The sequence below is a fragment of the Hemibagrus wyckioides genome, linkage group LG01 (genome assembly GCF_019097595.1).
Source record: "Hemibagrus wyckioides isolate EC202008001 linkage group LG01, SWU_Hwy_1.0, whole genome shotgun sequence".
Taxonomy (NCBI): Eukaryota; Metazoa; Chordata; class Actinopteri; order Siluriformes; family Bagridae; genus Hemibagrus; species Hemibagrus wyckioides.
The window spans coordinates 6,142,124-6,155,995 of NC_080710.1; the positions used below are offsets into that span (position 1 = coordinate 6,142,124).

Below are 13,872 nucleotides of genomic sequence, written 5' to 3' on the forward strand. Positions count from 1 at the left end.
ATAATTTCCAAGCACATGCTGATTCATTACTCATAAATAAGCGTTTATTTTGGATGTGTCACTTTCCCCATGGAGAGCACAAGCGGAGCAGACGAGGGTTTTCCTGTTCTCCAACTGAGACAAACAATAGTGTTGAAAATTGTTGCCACAGCCTATCGTCCTCAGATCATTCGGACAGGATTGCTTTTCATTACAGCTGATCACGCCAAGCTACTTCCACTTATATATTATTTTTTGTGGTCAAATAGAAAAACATGGGGAAGTGTGAACGAGGGCAAATCTGAAGCCCTATTGTCTGTAGATATCCAGTATATGGTAGAGAAAAATAGTTGAAGCCTATGAAAATAAATGCTACGAACATTTGATTATTGTGTTCTTGGCTTTTCTTTAGAAAAGTCTGTAAAGAAATTCTGAATTTTGAAACAAGATGGTTAAAAAATAATGAAATAATTAAAATGAGTACGTAATATTTACAAATACAAATTTCTCTTTGTCAAATTTGTCAGTTCTATTTATTTTTTGCCTTGTCATTTTTTACTAAAACACTAATTCAGAAGATTTTAAACATAATTGATGTGAAACTGATTAGGTATTCTTCTACTTCTAACCCCCTCTGACATGGGAACCTGGGGCTTGTGTAAAATCTGTAGATGGCATATGATGAATAGAATTTATATCCAAATTGTGTACATTTAATTTCAACAATTTTATCATATGGTGTATAGAATCCTGGGTATGCTGGCCGTCAGGAACTCCCAGAGAACCTGAAGATCAACTTCCGCTCGGTAGCCATGATGGTTCCAGATCGGCAGATCATCATCCGGGTGAAACTGGCCAGCTGTGGCTTTATCGACAACATTGAGCTGGCCAGGAAGTTCTTCACCCTGTATAAACTGTGTGAGGAGCAGCTCTCCAAACAGGTCTAATAAAGTGAAATATTCCTACATATATAATATACAATATATATATACATATGTACATATACAATTCGGTGAGAATGCGTTTGATGTAAGTTGTGCCTCGATCTCTCAGGTTCACTACGACTTCGGTCTGAGAAACATTCTGTCTGTCCTGCGCACCCTGGGTGCAGCCAAACGGGCCAACCCCAATGACACCGAGTCTACCATCGTCATGAGGGTGCTGCGGGACATGAACCTGTCCAAACTTGTAAGAACATCAGCTCTGTCTTGTACAGTTGAACCTAAACACATCATGAAATTTAGGAACCATTCATGACTGGCTCATATTAGAATTAGTTAGTAGCAATGATTTAGCAACATTTTCCCCAGCAAGGAACTTTATATAGACTGATTTCGTAATTGACTTCATGTCTTTAAAACTATATTTGACATAAATGAAATGTTAAGAATTTTTTAGGTACTTTAAGCATTTTTTGAGATTTACTAGCTAGATTTTGTGATTAGCAGTGTTACCATTCTGTGTGTAGCATAAAGGCACTTTCACTAAAAACTTTTTTGTTTATAGAAAATAATTCATTTAATTTTAGCATAGCAGATGCGAACTGATTCTCTCTGTTTGCATTTTCTCACTAGACGCAAACAGATAAAAAAATTTAAAAAAAATTCACAGCTAGCTTCCATGATTAGCAATTTTAGCACTTACTTAAAAGTCAGAGTGAAACTGGCTTGCTGTTTTTGGCCAGCAGGTTTTTGGCTGGACTTGTTACTTAGAATTATTAGAATCTTAGAACCTTGATTGTTTGATGTTAACATTTATTATTAGCATAGAAGTTTGACTTTGGAAAAAAAAAGTTTGTTTGTTTTCTGGGATGCTGCTTCAAACTTTTCACAGCTAGCTTTCATGATTAGCGATGTTATAGTTTGTTATGAAGGTGAAAGTAGTTAGCTAAAACAAAATGCTAGAGCAAAGATGAGTGGGTTTTGGGGTTGTTTTGGTGCTAGAAATAAAGTTTCTAAAGTTGTACTTTGCCTTACTGCACCACTTGGCGCTTATTTTGAACATTTGAGCATTTTTTTTTATTACAGTGTTAACAAAGAAAAGTAGCCAGCTTTCAAGATTAGCATTGTGTATTAAGAAAGCTAGCGTTTAAAAATTGTTACCTCTCTGTCTTTTTTCCGGGTTCCATCACCAGATTGATGAAGATGAGCCGCTGTTTCTGAGCCTGATCGAAGACCTTTTCCCTGGAATACAGCTGGACAAGGCTGGGTACCCTCAGCTGGAAGCAGCCATAGATAAACAGGTGAGAGTCAGAAAAAATGATTGAGCTATTAGACAATGAAATTCACTTGTTTTTCAGTGAAGATTGCCAGTAGAGTAGAAACATGAGAGCAGAGAACCTGAAACACACAAAGACATGAGGGGAACATGTGCAATTCCACACAGGGTTCAGGATCGAACCTCAGAGCTGTGAGATGACTGAATTTTTAAAAACGTGTGTGTAGGTTACAGAGGCCGGCCTAATTAACCACCCTCCCTGGAGGCTAAAGGTCATCCAGCTGTTTGAGACGCAGCTTGTGCGTCATGGCATGATGGCACTGGGTCCAAGTGGAGCAGGAAAAACCACGTGCATCCAAACACTCATGAAGGCCATGACAGGTAAGAGAAAACACATACATATGATACACAGAATTACATGCAGCCCATCAACTCTAGGCATACACTGTGTGTATGTGTGTGTTTTCAGATTGCGGTCAGCCTCACAGAGAGATGAGGATGAACCCCAAAGCCATTACGGCTGCGCAGATGTTCGGCCGACTCGACGTCGCCACTAACGATTGGACCGACGGCATTTTCTCCACCCTCTGGAGAAAGACCCTGAAAGCCAAAAAAGGTGCTTTTCCTTTTTTTCTTTCTTTCATTAAATTTTGCAGAACGTGTCTATTGTATCTGCAAAGATGTCATTAATATTTGTCATGCATCGATATTTGTCCTATGATCCCTGATTCCTTTGCCAATAAAGATTCAGCAAAAATGAACTGCATGATGGGATACCATCCACCATACCAAGTCTGAAAAAAAACGATCTCCGGAGCTTCAGACAGAATTAGAAATCAGTGAAGAAGCCGCACAGACAGCCTGCGCTTCTCCTATGATCAGATCACGTCTTTAATCAGACAGAAGCTCGAGTCTGAGTTCAGCCTGAGGGCAAAATATAATCAAACATATGCAACTGTGTTATGCAGCTTTATAAGTGAGGATGCAAGCTTGTTAGAGCAGTCATGTGTCTGAAAATAAATAGAAAGCAGATGCAACAACAGTGAAGAAACAACCAAAACAACAACGTGACAAAAAGCTATGTTTATCAGTATGAATCAGTGGCAAAAGAACAGCTGTAAACTTCACATGAATAGAAAATTCAGTATTGTTATTTTCATGCTCCCATTTCGCAGATCTTTTGCCTTTCTGTTAGTCTTTATGTCCTTTCTCATGGATGCCTTTCAATTTCTCCAGCCTGGTCTCAGCACAGTCTTACCCCTCCATGTCCTCCATGTTCATTTGATTCCCTTTTTGTCTCAGGTGAGCACATCTGGATTGTGCTGGATGGCCCTGTCGATGCCATTTGGATCGAGAACCTGAATTCGGTGCTTGACGACAACCGCACGCTGACACTAGCTAATGGTGACCGAATCCCCATGGCGCCCAACTGCAAGATCGTTTTCGAGCCACACAACATCGACAATGCTTCACCTGCCACCGTATCACGCAACGGCATGGTGTTCATGAGCTCCTCTGTGCTTGGCTGGAGCCCCATTCTCGAGGTGAGGACCACATGCTGCATACCACATCAATATATAAATAAAAACAATTCCTGAGTAAAAATACAGCATATACTATGACAAAAAATTACTGACATCTCGAAATGATTCTTATACGCAGGGCTGGCTGAGGAAGCGTTCGCCGCAGGAAGCTGAGGTTCTACGTGAGCTATTTTCCGGATCTTTCCCTGAGCTCTATCGCTTCAGTGTGCAAAGTCTGGACTATAAGATGGACATGCTGGAGGCCTTCATCATCATGCAGTGCATCAACGTGCTACAAGGCCTGCTTCAGGTGCTCAAACATAGACAGATACATGCAAAAGTTTTCACCCCCCTCCACAGACACACTTGCAATTTAGTGTTAATGACTGATACTGCCCAAAATTGCTACTCTTTAAAGTCTGTTCAGATTTTCTGCACACGTTTCACTCTGAGAATCCGAAAAAGGGAGGTTGCAAACTTTTCTATTTATTCTTCAACTCATACTGGTGTTCTCTACAAATACCCATAATACACACAAAAAAAAATTTATTGGGATATAATTTACAACAAAACTGCTTACATAGCATCATCTTTCACATCACTGTTTGAAAGCCTCACTTTCATTTTCCGAGCATCTCTGTTTTTTTTGTTTTTTTTTGTCAGTATCCTTTTTCGTCAGGAATATAGTCTCGCATGAAAATGCCACACGTTGTCTTTTGTATTGTCCTTCAAAAAGCGTTTCCTGTCTGAGGTACAAATCACAAATTTGCTCCCCTCGGTCTCTAATGGGAATGAGTGGAAGGTCTATTATATCCTGCAGCTCGGCAGAATTGAGTCTGTCACCTCCGGTTGCACCTCCTAGGCTTTCATATAATGCCATGGTGCATTTGCGTCAGCGTTAACGCCAAATGAAAATAGAGAATAATCAGGATTTCCGAAGATGTGGAAGCTTGAGGAATTATGAACTGGGTTTTAAAACTTCAACAATTTACTAAGTAATTAGTTTATATTAGTGTGTTAGTTATTTATATATTAGTTATTCAGTATGTGACATAATATTAATTTACATGATATTATAATGTTTTCTTTTGTGTCTTTACTTAGAAACACGATGAAAATAAATGTCCTAGTGTTACTAACACAAAAAGGATTACTTTTAATTACTCTTATACCATGTAATTCACAAGCCACTACCTATATACAAAATACTATGTACAATACTGTAAATACAATATAGAAGTGTAAATAAATCAAATAATACAGCTACCAGTTTTTCAATGATTAAACAACAGCACATCATGTTTTTTTTTTATCCATTTATAGCTACATTTAATGTTGTGAAACTAGTCAGTTTCAGATGTTTCCTCACAGCATCTCATGAAAAAAATAAATAAATAAATAAATAAATCCTGTTCATTATTAGATTTAGATTATATGGAGCATATGCCATACAAATCTGACAAAAAAACACTGATGTCAGTTCATGTATACCCGTTGCTTGGTAAGATTTAAGTTTCAGCGTCTTTAAGTGGAGCATTTTTTAAAATTGTGAGTAAAGTCTCAGTGACATTAGGCTCTTTCTATTCGATGATTCTGATTGTGTGTGTGTAGGAGCAGGGCGGCGAGGTTACGCGTGAGCACATGGAGCGTCTATATGTCTTTGCCCTCATGTGGAGCGTTGGTGCTCTCCTCGAGCTGGACGATCGGAGGAAGATGGAGAGCTGGCTGCGTCGCCATGACAGCATCCGCCTGGACCTGCCGGACGTGTCTTCCCGCGGCGAGGACACCATGTTCGACTACCATGTCACATCCGACGGTCCGTGGCTTAAAATAAACACGATTACACGTGCACACACACACACACACTCTTTCTCTTCTTTCTGTTCATTCCATTTTGTCTGCCTCTCTCGTGTTCAGTCTCTTTTTATTTCACACGCTGACTATAAATTGTCTGGCAGCATAAATCGACTCTGCATCCTTCAGCGATCTGCACAATTGTCTCACATGGCATGGATTACACACACACATTTCACACACTGATTTTCTGATTTTCATCCTTAACAGCTCTTTCTTGCTCGTTTTTATTTCCTTCATCTCTCCCTCTCCCTTTGTCTATTTTATGCTTGGCTGATTACCTCAAGACCCTAACAGTCTTATAAAACATCACATGCCTTTTAAAGTCCCTGTTTTTGTCTTTTGCTCTAGATTCAAGATTTTCTGCCTTGTTTTTCACCCAAATCCTGCATGGGGTATAATTTCATCAGTGTGAACATAAATAAGAAATACAGCAGGAAGTGTGTTTTATTGATGTGCTTTATTCCACACATAATGCCTAACAGAATGCAAATTACATAAACACTTATCGGACATTTTTATAGAAGAATGTATACCTGCTTATTCATCTAATCGGCCAATCGTGTAGCATGTAGGTAAAATCATAACAATGCACCAAACATCAGAATTTGACTTTGGTGGTTGTGGCACGGATGTTATCATAGTGCCAAATAAACTGGAGTATTTCAAAAACTGTTGAATTTGTGTTCTCCCACTAAGAGAGGTCAGATGAGATTAGACAAACCAATAGGCTACAGTAACTCAAATAAGCACTCTTTATAACTATGGTATGGATCCTGTGATGGATCCTACATTTACAGCATTTTGGCAGACACTCTTATTCAGAGTGACTTACAATTTATCTAATTTTTTAAACCATTTTTTTTATGCAATTGAGGGTTAAGGGCCTTGCTCAGGGGCCCAGCAGTGGCAGCTTGGTGGACCTGGGAATCAAACTCACAACCTTCCAATCAGAAGTCCAATGTCTCTACTCTACTCTTGTAGTGCTGTCTTTCTTTCATCTACTAATGTTTCATTCTGGTCAGAGATATCAGGCTTGTCTGGCAGTAAGCTTTGATCCATGTTTTTCTGTTCCTATCTCTAGAGTTCTAATTAAAATTAGAGTTCTATCTCTAATATATCACTTTATTTTATTATATAAATGAAGAACAAGTCTTTATTTGTATACATTACAGCACAGTGGAATTCTTTTTTTTTTTTTTAGCTTGTTAGGGAGCTGGGGTCAAAGCACAGGGTCAGCCTTGATACAGTGCCACTGGAGCAGAGCGGGTTATGGGCCTTGCTCAAGGGCTCAACAGTGGCAGCTTGGTGGTTCTGGGGCTTGAACCTTTTCAGCCTTCTGATCAGTTACCCAGAGCTGTAACCGTTGAGCCACCACTGCCCCTATGTCTCCATCTATCATAATAATTTTCATATTATATTTTACATCTTAACAATTCTCCTATACCAAAGGTTTACTATACTCTTCCTCTACCTTTTTCTACATTCTTTATAGTACGTTATTCTGGCATACTAGTACCTGCATTTAGTCATTCCAGTATCCCCATCATGTCAGTGTCTCTACAATATCACAGTATTTTAATGAAATGGTAGTGTTCCACAGGTCTATCAGTTTTAGCTCATGATGCAAGGTCAAAGCTTTATTCCACTGGCTTGATTTTTTAGGTCAGTGGGTTCACTGGAACTCTAGTGTAGAAGAATACATCTATCCACCAGACTCGACACCAGATTATGGCTCCATCCTGGTGCCCAACGTGGATAACGTGCGCACAGACTTCCTTATTCAGACCATCAGCAAACAGGGGAAGGTGAGAGAAGCTTCTCCAACCATAAAGAATCTCCAGTTAGGAAGTTTTTTTCAATTTACATCAACATTCAAATTTCTATAATATCTAAACTAAATCGTTTTTTCCCCCACACCCTTCATGTCTTCCAGGCTGTGCTCTTGATCGGAGAGCAGGGTACTGCTAAGACGGTTATAATTAAGGGATTCTTGTCCAAATATGACCCGGAATCACACATCACTAAGAACCTTAACTTTTCTTCAGCTACCACGCCGCTAATGTTCCAGGTTCTTGCATATTGAGTACTCTTTGGAAAAAGGTGTTGGGATGGAATTTTGATTGGATTTCTACATGATTTTAATTGGTTGTTTATTGGTTTCCAGCGCTCTGTGGAAAGCTACCTTGACAAGAGGATGGGCACCACGTATGGCCCTCCAGCAGGCAAGAAGATGTCCATCTTCATCGATGATATCAACATGCCTGTCATCAACGAATGGGGAGACCAGGTATGCTGTGGTATAAACATTGAAAACATTTATTAATTCTTTATCTTATTCTGAAGTCTGATTTAAGTATTTCATCACACATCAGTCAAGGTTGTTAATTCTTCTTCTGGAATGAACAGATGAAAATATCTACAAATTTCTACTGCCTAGGTTCTTTCCAGCCTAGGTAGAGTTTTTATAAGTTTATACCATACACTTTCTCCTTATATAAAGGTCACCAATGAGATTGTACGCCAGATGATGGAGCAGAGGGGCTTTTATAACCTGGAGAAACCTGGCGAGTTTACAAACGTGGTGGACATCCAATTCCTGGCGGCTATGATTCACCCGGGTGGAGGACGCAATGACATTCCCCAGAGGCTCAAAAGGCAGTTCTCCATCTTTAACTGTACTTTACCCTCTAACGCCTCTATCGACAAGATATTTGGTCAGTATACACAAGCTTTCATTCTGCTGTGCAGAGAAATAATAGATATGAGGAGCAGGATTTTGAGATAGGATGGCTACCACCAGGGATATGAGAAAATAAAGCACCGTTTGTTTAACACAGCCGAGAATCATCTAAAATTTCATTTAAATCGTAGCTATTGTGTAGATGTTGTAAAATATACTAAAAATGTATGGTTTTGGGCTGTAACACAGTAACACAATGTTCATCTTGCCTAATTTACTACTATGTAATGTAGTAATATAAGAGCAGGGAGCCTTAGGATGCTCAACAGCAGCCTGAAATTTAACTACACCTTGGCAAAGCTTTACCGAGAGTGTAATTTATACTGGATGATATTTTATTGTCCCCAATAAGGCCAAATCAAGAGACAGGTGAGGGTGATAATGGGTTGGAAATGACAGTTAATAACTAATATAAAAGGGCCACAAGTGAAGCGGCTGAGGTGATGCAATGATTAAAATGACATAGTGTTATCATTTTATACATCTAATTAAATGAAATTTGTTCAAGATTTCTATAAAAACTTATTGAACAACTCGGTGTCTCAGAATTTAATAAAGGTTTCATATCTTGTCCTTGTTGCTGCAAAGTCACACAGCACACAGTGCCATAATTACATATCGATTGGTGCTCACTGTTCTGCATGTTTATTCTCCTGGTCTTGAACTCAGATCATTATATTGAAAGGCTTCATCTTATTATCTTTTCGAAATTGTTTTTTAGCCACAGGCCTTCACCCTCCACCTTTCCACAGATCTATTCTGGTTGCTTCATGTCTCATTCAATGATTTATGAATGCTTTCACCACTTTGCAAAATAAAATCAGAACTATATCAGACAGTGTCACAGTAGATATTCAACTTTCTTTCTTTTTTTTCTACAACCAAACAAAGTATTATGTAATCAAGGCACAGCACTTAGACACTGGTGTTACAGAAAGGTTGAAGAGAACAGCAGACAAAACAACATGCTATTATGGATGAGGAGCTTCCAATCTTGCATCACTGCTAATGCAGAACATATGAAAGCTCCTTTATATATTGAGCCATTCTGTGTTGATTTCAAAGTTGTGCTTAATGGTATTTCAACTTTCTGTATTTTCCTTTATATTGATTTCCTCCTTTTTATAGGTAAACAACATCTGCCTCAATTGTACTAAGTCTTATTTTTGTTTCTCCCCTATGGTGGTTGATTACACAGGTATTTTAAATATATGCAAGCCCATATTTATAGCAATTAAAAGTAGGAAATTGTCAATTACAGCAAAATCCTGGAGGTTCCTGGGGACTATGAACAACTTAATTATGTAAGAATGTAATCATTTCAGGGATAATTTCAGGGACAATTCCAGGAATCAGTGTTAAAGTCCATAGGAGGTCAAAATATAGACAGACTGTTGGAAAGTATTCAAAATTGTTTTCACGGTTTCACAAGGAAATATAATTATTTTGAAAAACATGTCTTAGTAGGAGGTATTTACAGATTCTTTACTAAGCTGTACACACTAACATCAAAACAAACCTGAGAGATATATATACAAAGTAAGGTAAAGTAGTGTTAAGGGGAACAGTGATCAGGAACTATGGAACAGTCTGAATGTTTGTTTAAATATACATTGATAAAACCTATTTTTGTGCAAATTTATCTTTGTCTTTGACAAAGCCACCCTCATTAAGTGAGTGAATAAGGAATGAAAGCTACTAAATTAACTACTAAAACCTTAGTATCAGTAAAAACCCTTAAGTTTCGCATGTACAATCTTCTGTCACGTTTATTTCACACTCTCTGTTTCTCTTTTAAACAGGAGTGATCGGTACAGGTCACTTCTGCTCTCCTCGTGGTTTTTCCGAGGCTGTGAGGACCACCGTCGACCAACTCGTACCTCTGACCCGCCGACTCTGGCAGACCACCAAGCTGAAAATGCTGCCCACGCCGGCCAACTTCCATTACATCTTCAACCTACGTGACCTTTCCCGCATCTGGCAGGGCATGCTGAATGTCACGGCCGACGTGGTCCATTCACCTAATGTAACGTCTGATACCAAGAGTTGTTATTACAAACTAAAGCTATGTTTAAAACACATGTTTACACAGTGATAAGCCATGATACATTATGAATAATTTTCCCCCTATTTTCTTTTTAGTAAATGTTTTTTTAGAGTATTCCTCTGGTTTAAAAAATAATAATTAGTTTTGGTTAAATCTAGTTACCTGTTTTGATGGCTTGAAGAAGTATGGATTCTGGCTTTCAACAGAAAATGTAAAAAGGCCAGATCCCCCAGATTAAAGCAGCAAAGTGGGATGGCATTTTTGTAGCACTTATGGAATAAGAACTATAGCAGACCAGGATAGGATGATATAGGATCGAATGGTATAGTGTACCATAGGACAGCATCACATTTGATCAGATAAAATGGGGTTGGATAGAATTAGACAGAATGTAATTTCTGTTAAAAAAAAAAAAAATCAGCTCTCCAATTATCAGTCCATAAGTCCCTGTGAGCATGCCTAGGGCCAGTGGCATAGGCAACTCCCTAAGACAGAACTAATAAGAAAGCTTTTCACAAGCCACGTCTAAGCAGGGGGGAACAGTCATTACCTGGCTGACACTAGAAATAAGATAAGATGGAATGAGAAAGAAAAATTGGCTCTACAATCATCACTGCTTTAGGTCTCCTTGAGCAAGTCAGTGACCAGTGGCAAGAACAACTCCCTAAAATAGAGCTAATGAGAAACTTTGGGAAAAGCCATGTATCATTGGCCACCACTGGATATAAGACACATTATCATAAAGCATTATCAACCAGTTTTAGCTTTTATCATTGACCACTCATTTACTATCCATCCTGAAGGTCCTCCTGCATCTATGGAAGCATGAGTGTAAACGCGTAATTGCTGACCGCTTCACAAGCCCCGACGATGTGGCCTGGTTTGATCGGACACTGGCTGACCTGACACAGCAAGAGCTGGGTGTTGAAGCACGAGCATCTGTGGAAGTTGGAGAGGATGCCTACTTCGTAGACTTTCTGCGGGATGCACCAGAGGCTACAGGTACCATCAGAACCAGACACAAAACTATATTCATTTTGTTGGAAGCAAATGCATTCCATAATCTAGTGAAGATCTTACATTTCTATCTATTCTTAAGACCCTGTAATGTAGACGCTTTCATATATGATGGTTGGTGTCTGAGCAGGGGAGGAACCAGAGGAAACCAGCTTCGACATGCCTAAAGTGTACGAGCCCATCGTTTCCTTTAGTGGCTTGTCTGAGAGACTGAACATGTTCCTGGAATTATACAATGAGAGCATCCGAGGAGCTGGCATGGACCTGGTGTTCTTCACTGATGCCATGGTCCACCTGGTCAAGGTATACAGAAGCATCATGATCTTGTAAATCGTGTTTAAATAACTCAAAAACAGTATGACTGTGCTTGTTCTAACATTGTATTGTTTCTATAGTAACAGTTAATCCATACTGCCTTTTCACATAATCTATGACACCTGGTTGTTGCTAATTTTTCTCCATCAGCATAAACAACCCCACCCCAACCACGCACCCCAGCCAACCTACCAACCCCCACTGTTAAATTCTTTGCTTATAAGTTATTTAAATGCAACCTGTAAGTTATCTTGGGAACTTTAGCTCAGCTTGAATGCAAAAAAGTGCTGCAGCCCAAATTTTAGTATGCCAACAAGCAACTGTCCCACATTGTTGGTTATGACTTGAATTGAAATCCCTCTCCTCATTTTTCTCTCTCTCTCTCTCTCTCTCTCTCTCTCTCTCAGGTGTCGCGGATAATCCGCACCCCCCGTGGGAATGCACTCCTAGTCGGAGTGGGCGGCTCAGGCAAACAGAGTCTGACGAGACTGGCATCTTTCATCGCTGGCTACAAAACTTTTCAGATCACACTGACTCGGTGAGGCGGCCGTCACACACCTGCTCTATTATTAATCTTGTTTCCATAGACCATTTAAATGATTTAGGGCTTAAAAATATCTGCTGCATGTTGCATGAAAAAATGGAAAAAAAAAAAAAAGACAGGAAGTCTAAATACACCGAAACAATGGATAAACACAGTATAATAATGAATAAATCATACATTTAAATGTAAATGAATTTAGACAATAAACAGCATTTTATTCAGTGTACAGAATATTTAGATATAAATTTCATATTTTTTTAATCCACAGAGTAAAAATGTGTATTATGTTTCACACCTGATGAGGTAAAAGAGCTGCATGCAAATTTCAGTCATGTTCACAAAGTGCTTCTTTTTGTTAATTAGGAATGTGGCCAATATGCCTGTTGAAGTATGAGTGTGATAAAGAAATGTGTCTGTCAGAGTGTGTGTGTGTGTGTGTTTGTGTCTCTTGGGAGAAAACAGATGGCTTTCAGCTTGTTCCCTTCACGACACAGACTGCTCATGATTCTCAGCAATCACGATGTCTCATCACATCATGTTCCAAAACACACACACACACACACAAGGGTGTTCACACATGCTTGTGAAAAGATTCATAAAATACACAGGGATGAAGAAAAGAAAAGAAATACTTGGATAGCAGATGTCAAATTAGTAGAAACCTAGTGTTTATAATCTTACATTCACTACAGAGTAATGCTTTAAATATTGAAAAGAAATCCACAGCCTCTGGTTAGATGGGTTAATGAATGGATAAGGGGTGTGTGGTTGTTTAGTGGTTAGCACATTAAGGATTGGGGGCTTAATTCCTACCTCCACCACCCTGGGTGTATGGAGTTTGCATGTTCTATCTGTGTTTTCCTCCGGGTACTCTGTGGTTTTCTCTGGGTACTCTGGTTTCCTTCCCAGTTTTAAGACATGTGTTGTAGGCTGAATGGAATCTTTGAATTGTCTGTATTGTGTGGATACGTTTGTGCCCTACAGTGGATTAATAAAACACCCTTCGGGATATCCCCCGTCTTGTGCCCCTTGGAAAAGACTCCCTGTGACCCTGCAGTACAGAAAATGAATGGGTGAATGAAATATGAAATATGTCTACATAATTAATGTAAAAATGTATATCACTTCTTTTTGCAGATCGTATAACACTTCGAACCTGATGGAGGATCTAAAGGCACTCTATAGGACGGCAGGGCAGCAGGGACGAGGTGTTACGTTTATCTTCACCGACAATGAGATTAAAGACGAAGCTTTCCTCGAGTACATGAACAATGTGCTCTCATCTGGAGAGGTCTCTCTCTCTCTCTTTCTCTCTCTCTCTGTCTCTCTCACACACACACACACACATACACACACATGAGGTGATAGGTCTGGACCATGTTCTTAAACAGTTAATTCTCATACCACACCTCACTCACACACATTTATACACAGACACACATGTATACTTATGACACAGAGAAAAAGACATAGGCAGAATTTAGGTTTTAATGTTGAACAAGGAACACAAAGCAAAGAAGTGTTAAGTTGTGGGTTGAAGCCTCCAGGGAGTGATCTGTTTATCGCCTTGCAACCCTGGCTGCATCAGCTGCTTTCCTTGAAGCCATTATCGTTTATCAGGCAATTAAACACT

At 39.2% G+C, this 13,872-nt stretch overlaps 1 protein-coding gene across 2 annotated transcripts in view; it reads left to right on the forward strand.

Moving 5' to 3' along the window:
* Positions 1-13,872, forward strand: part of dnah5 (dynein, axonemal, heavy chain 5) — an 86,172-nt gene that overhangs the window by 40,659 nt on the left and 31,641 nt on the right. For both annotated transcript variants that reach the window (XM_058402298.1, XM_058402308.1), the window contains 17 exons: positions 726-920; positions 1,033-1,167; positions 2,114-2,221; positions 2,424-2,577; positions 2,666-2,812; positions 3,499-3,740; positions 3,859-4,029; positions 5,331-5,535; positions 7,239-7,381; positions 7,510-7,644; positions 7,741-7,863; positions 8,077-8,290; positions 10,119-10,342; positions 11,167-11,365; positions 11,511-11,683; positions 12,103-12,233; positions 13,377-13,530. In XM_058402298.1, coding sequence (XP_058258281.1) covers positions 726-920; positions 1,033-1,167; positions 2,114-2,221; positions 2,424-2,577; positions 2,666-2,812; positions 3,499-3,740; positions 3,859-4,029; positions 5,331-5,535; positions 7,239-7,381; positions 7,510-7,644; positions 7,741-7,863; positions 8,077-8,290; positions 10,119-10,342; positions 11,167-11,365; positions 11,511-11,683; positions 12,103-12,233; positions 13,377-13,530 — 2,853 coding nt within the window. The remainder of the gene's footprint in view (positions 1-725; positions 921-1,032; positions 1,168-2,113; positions 2,222-2,423; positions 2,578-2,665; positions 2,813-3,498; positions 3,741-3,858; positions 4,030-5,330; positions 5,536-7,238; positions 7,382-7,509; positions 7,645-7,740; positions 7,864-8,076; positions 8,291-10,118; positions 10,343-11,166; positions 11,366-11,510; positions 11,684-12,102; positions 12,234-13,376; positions 13,531-13,872) is intronic.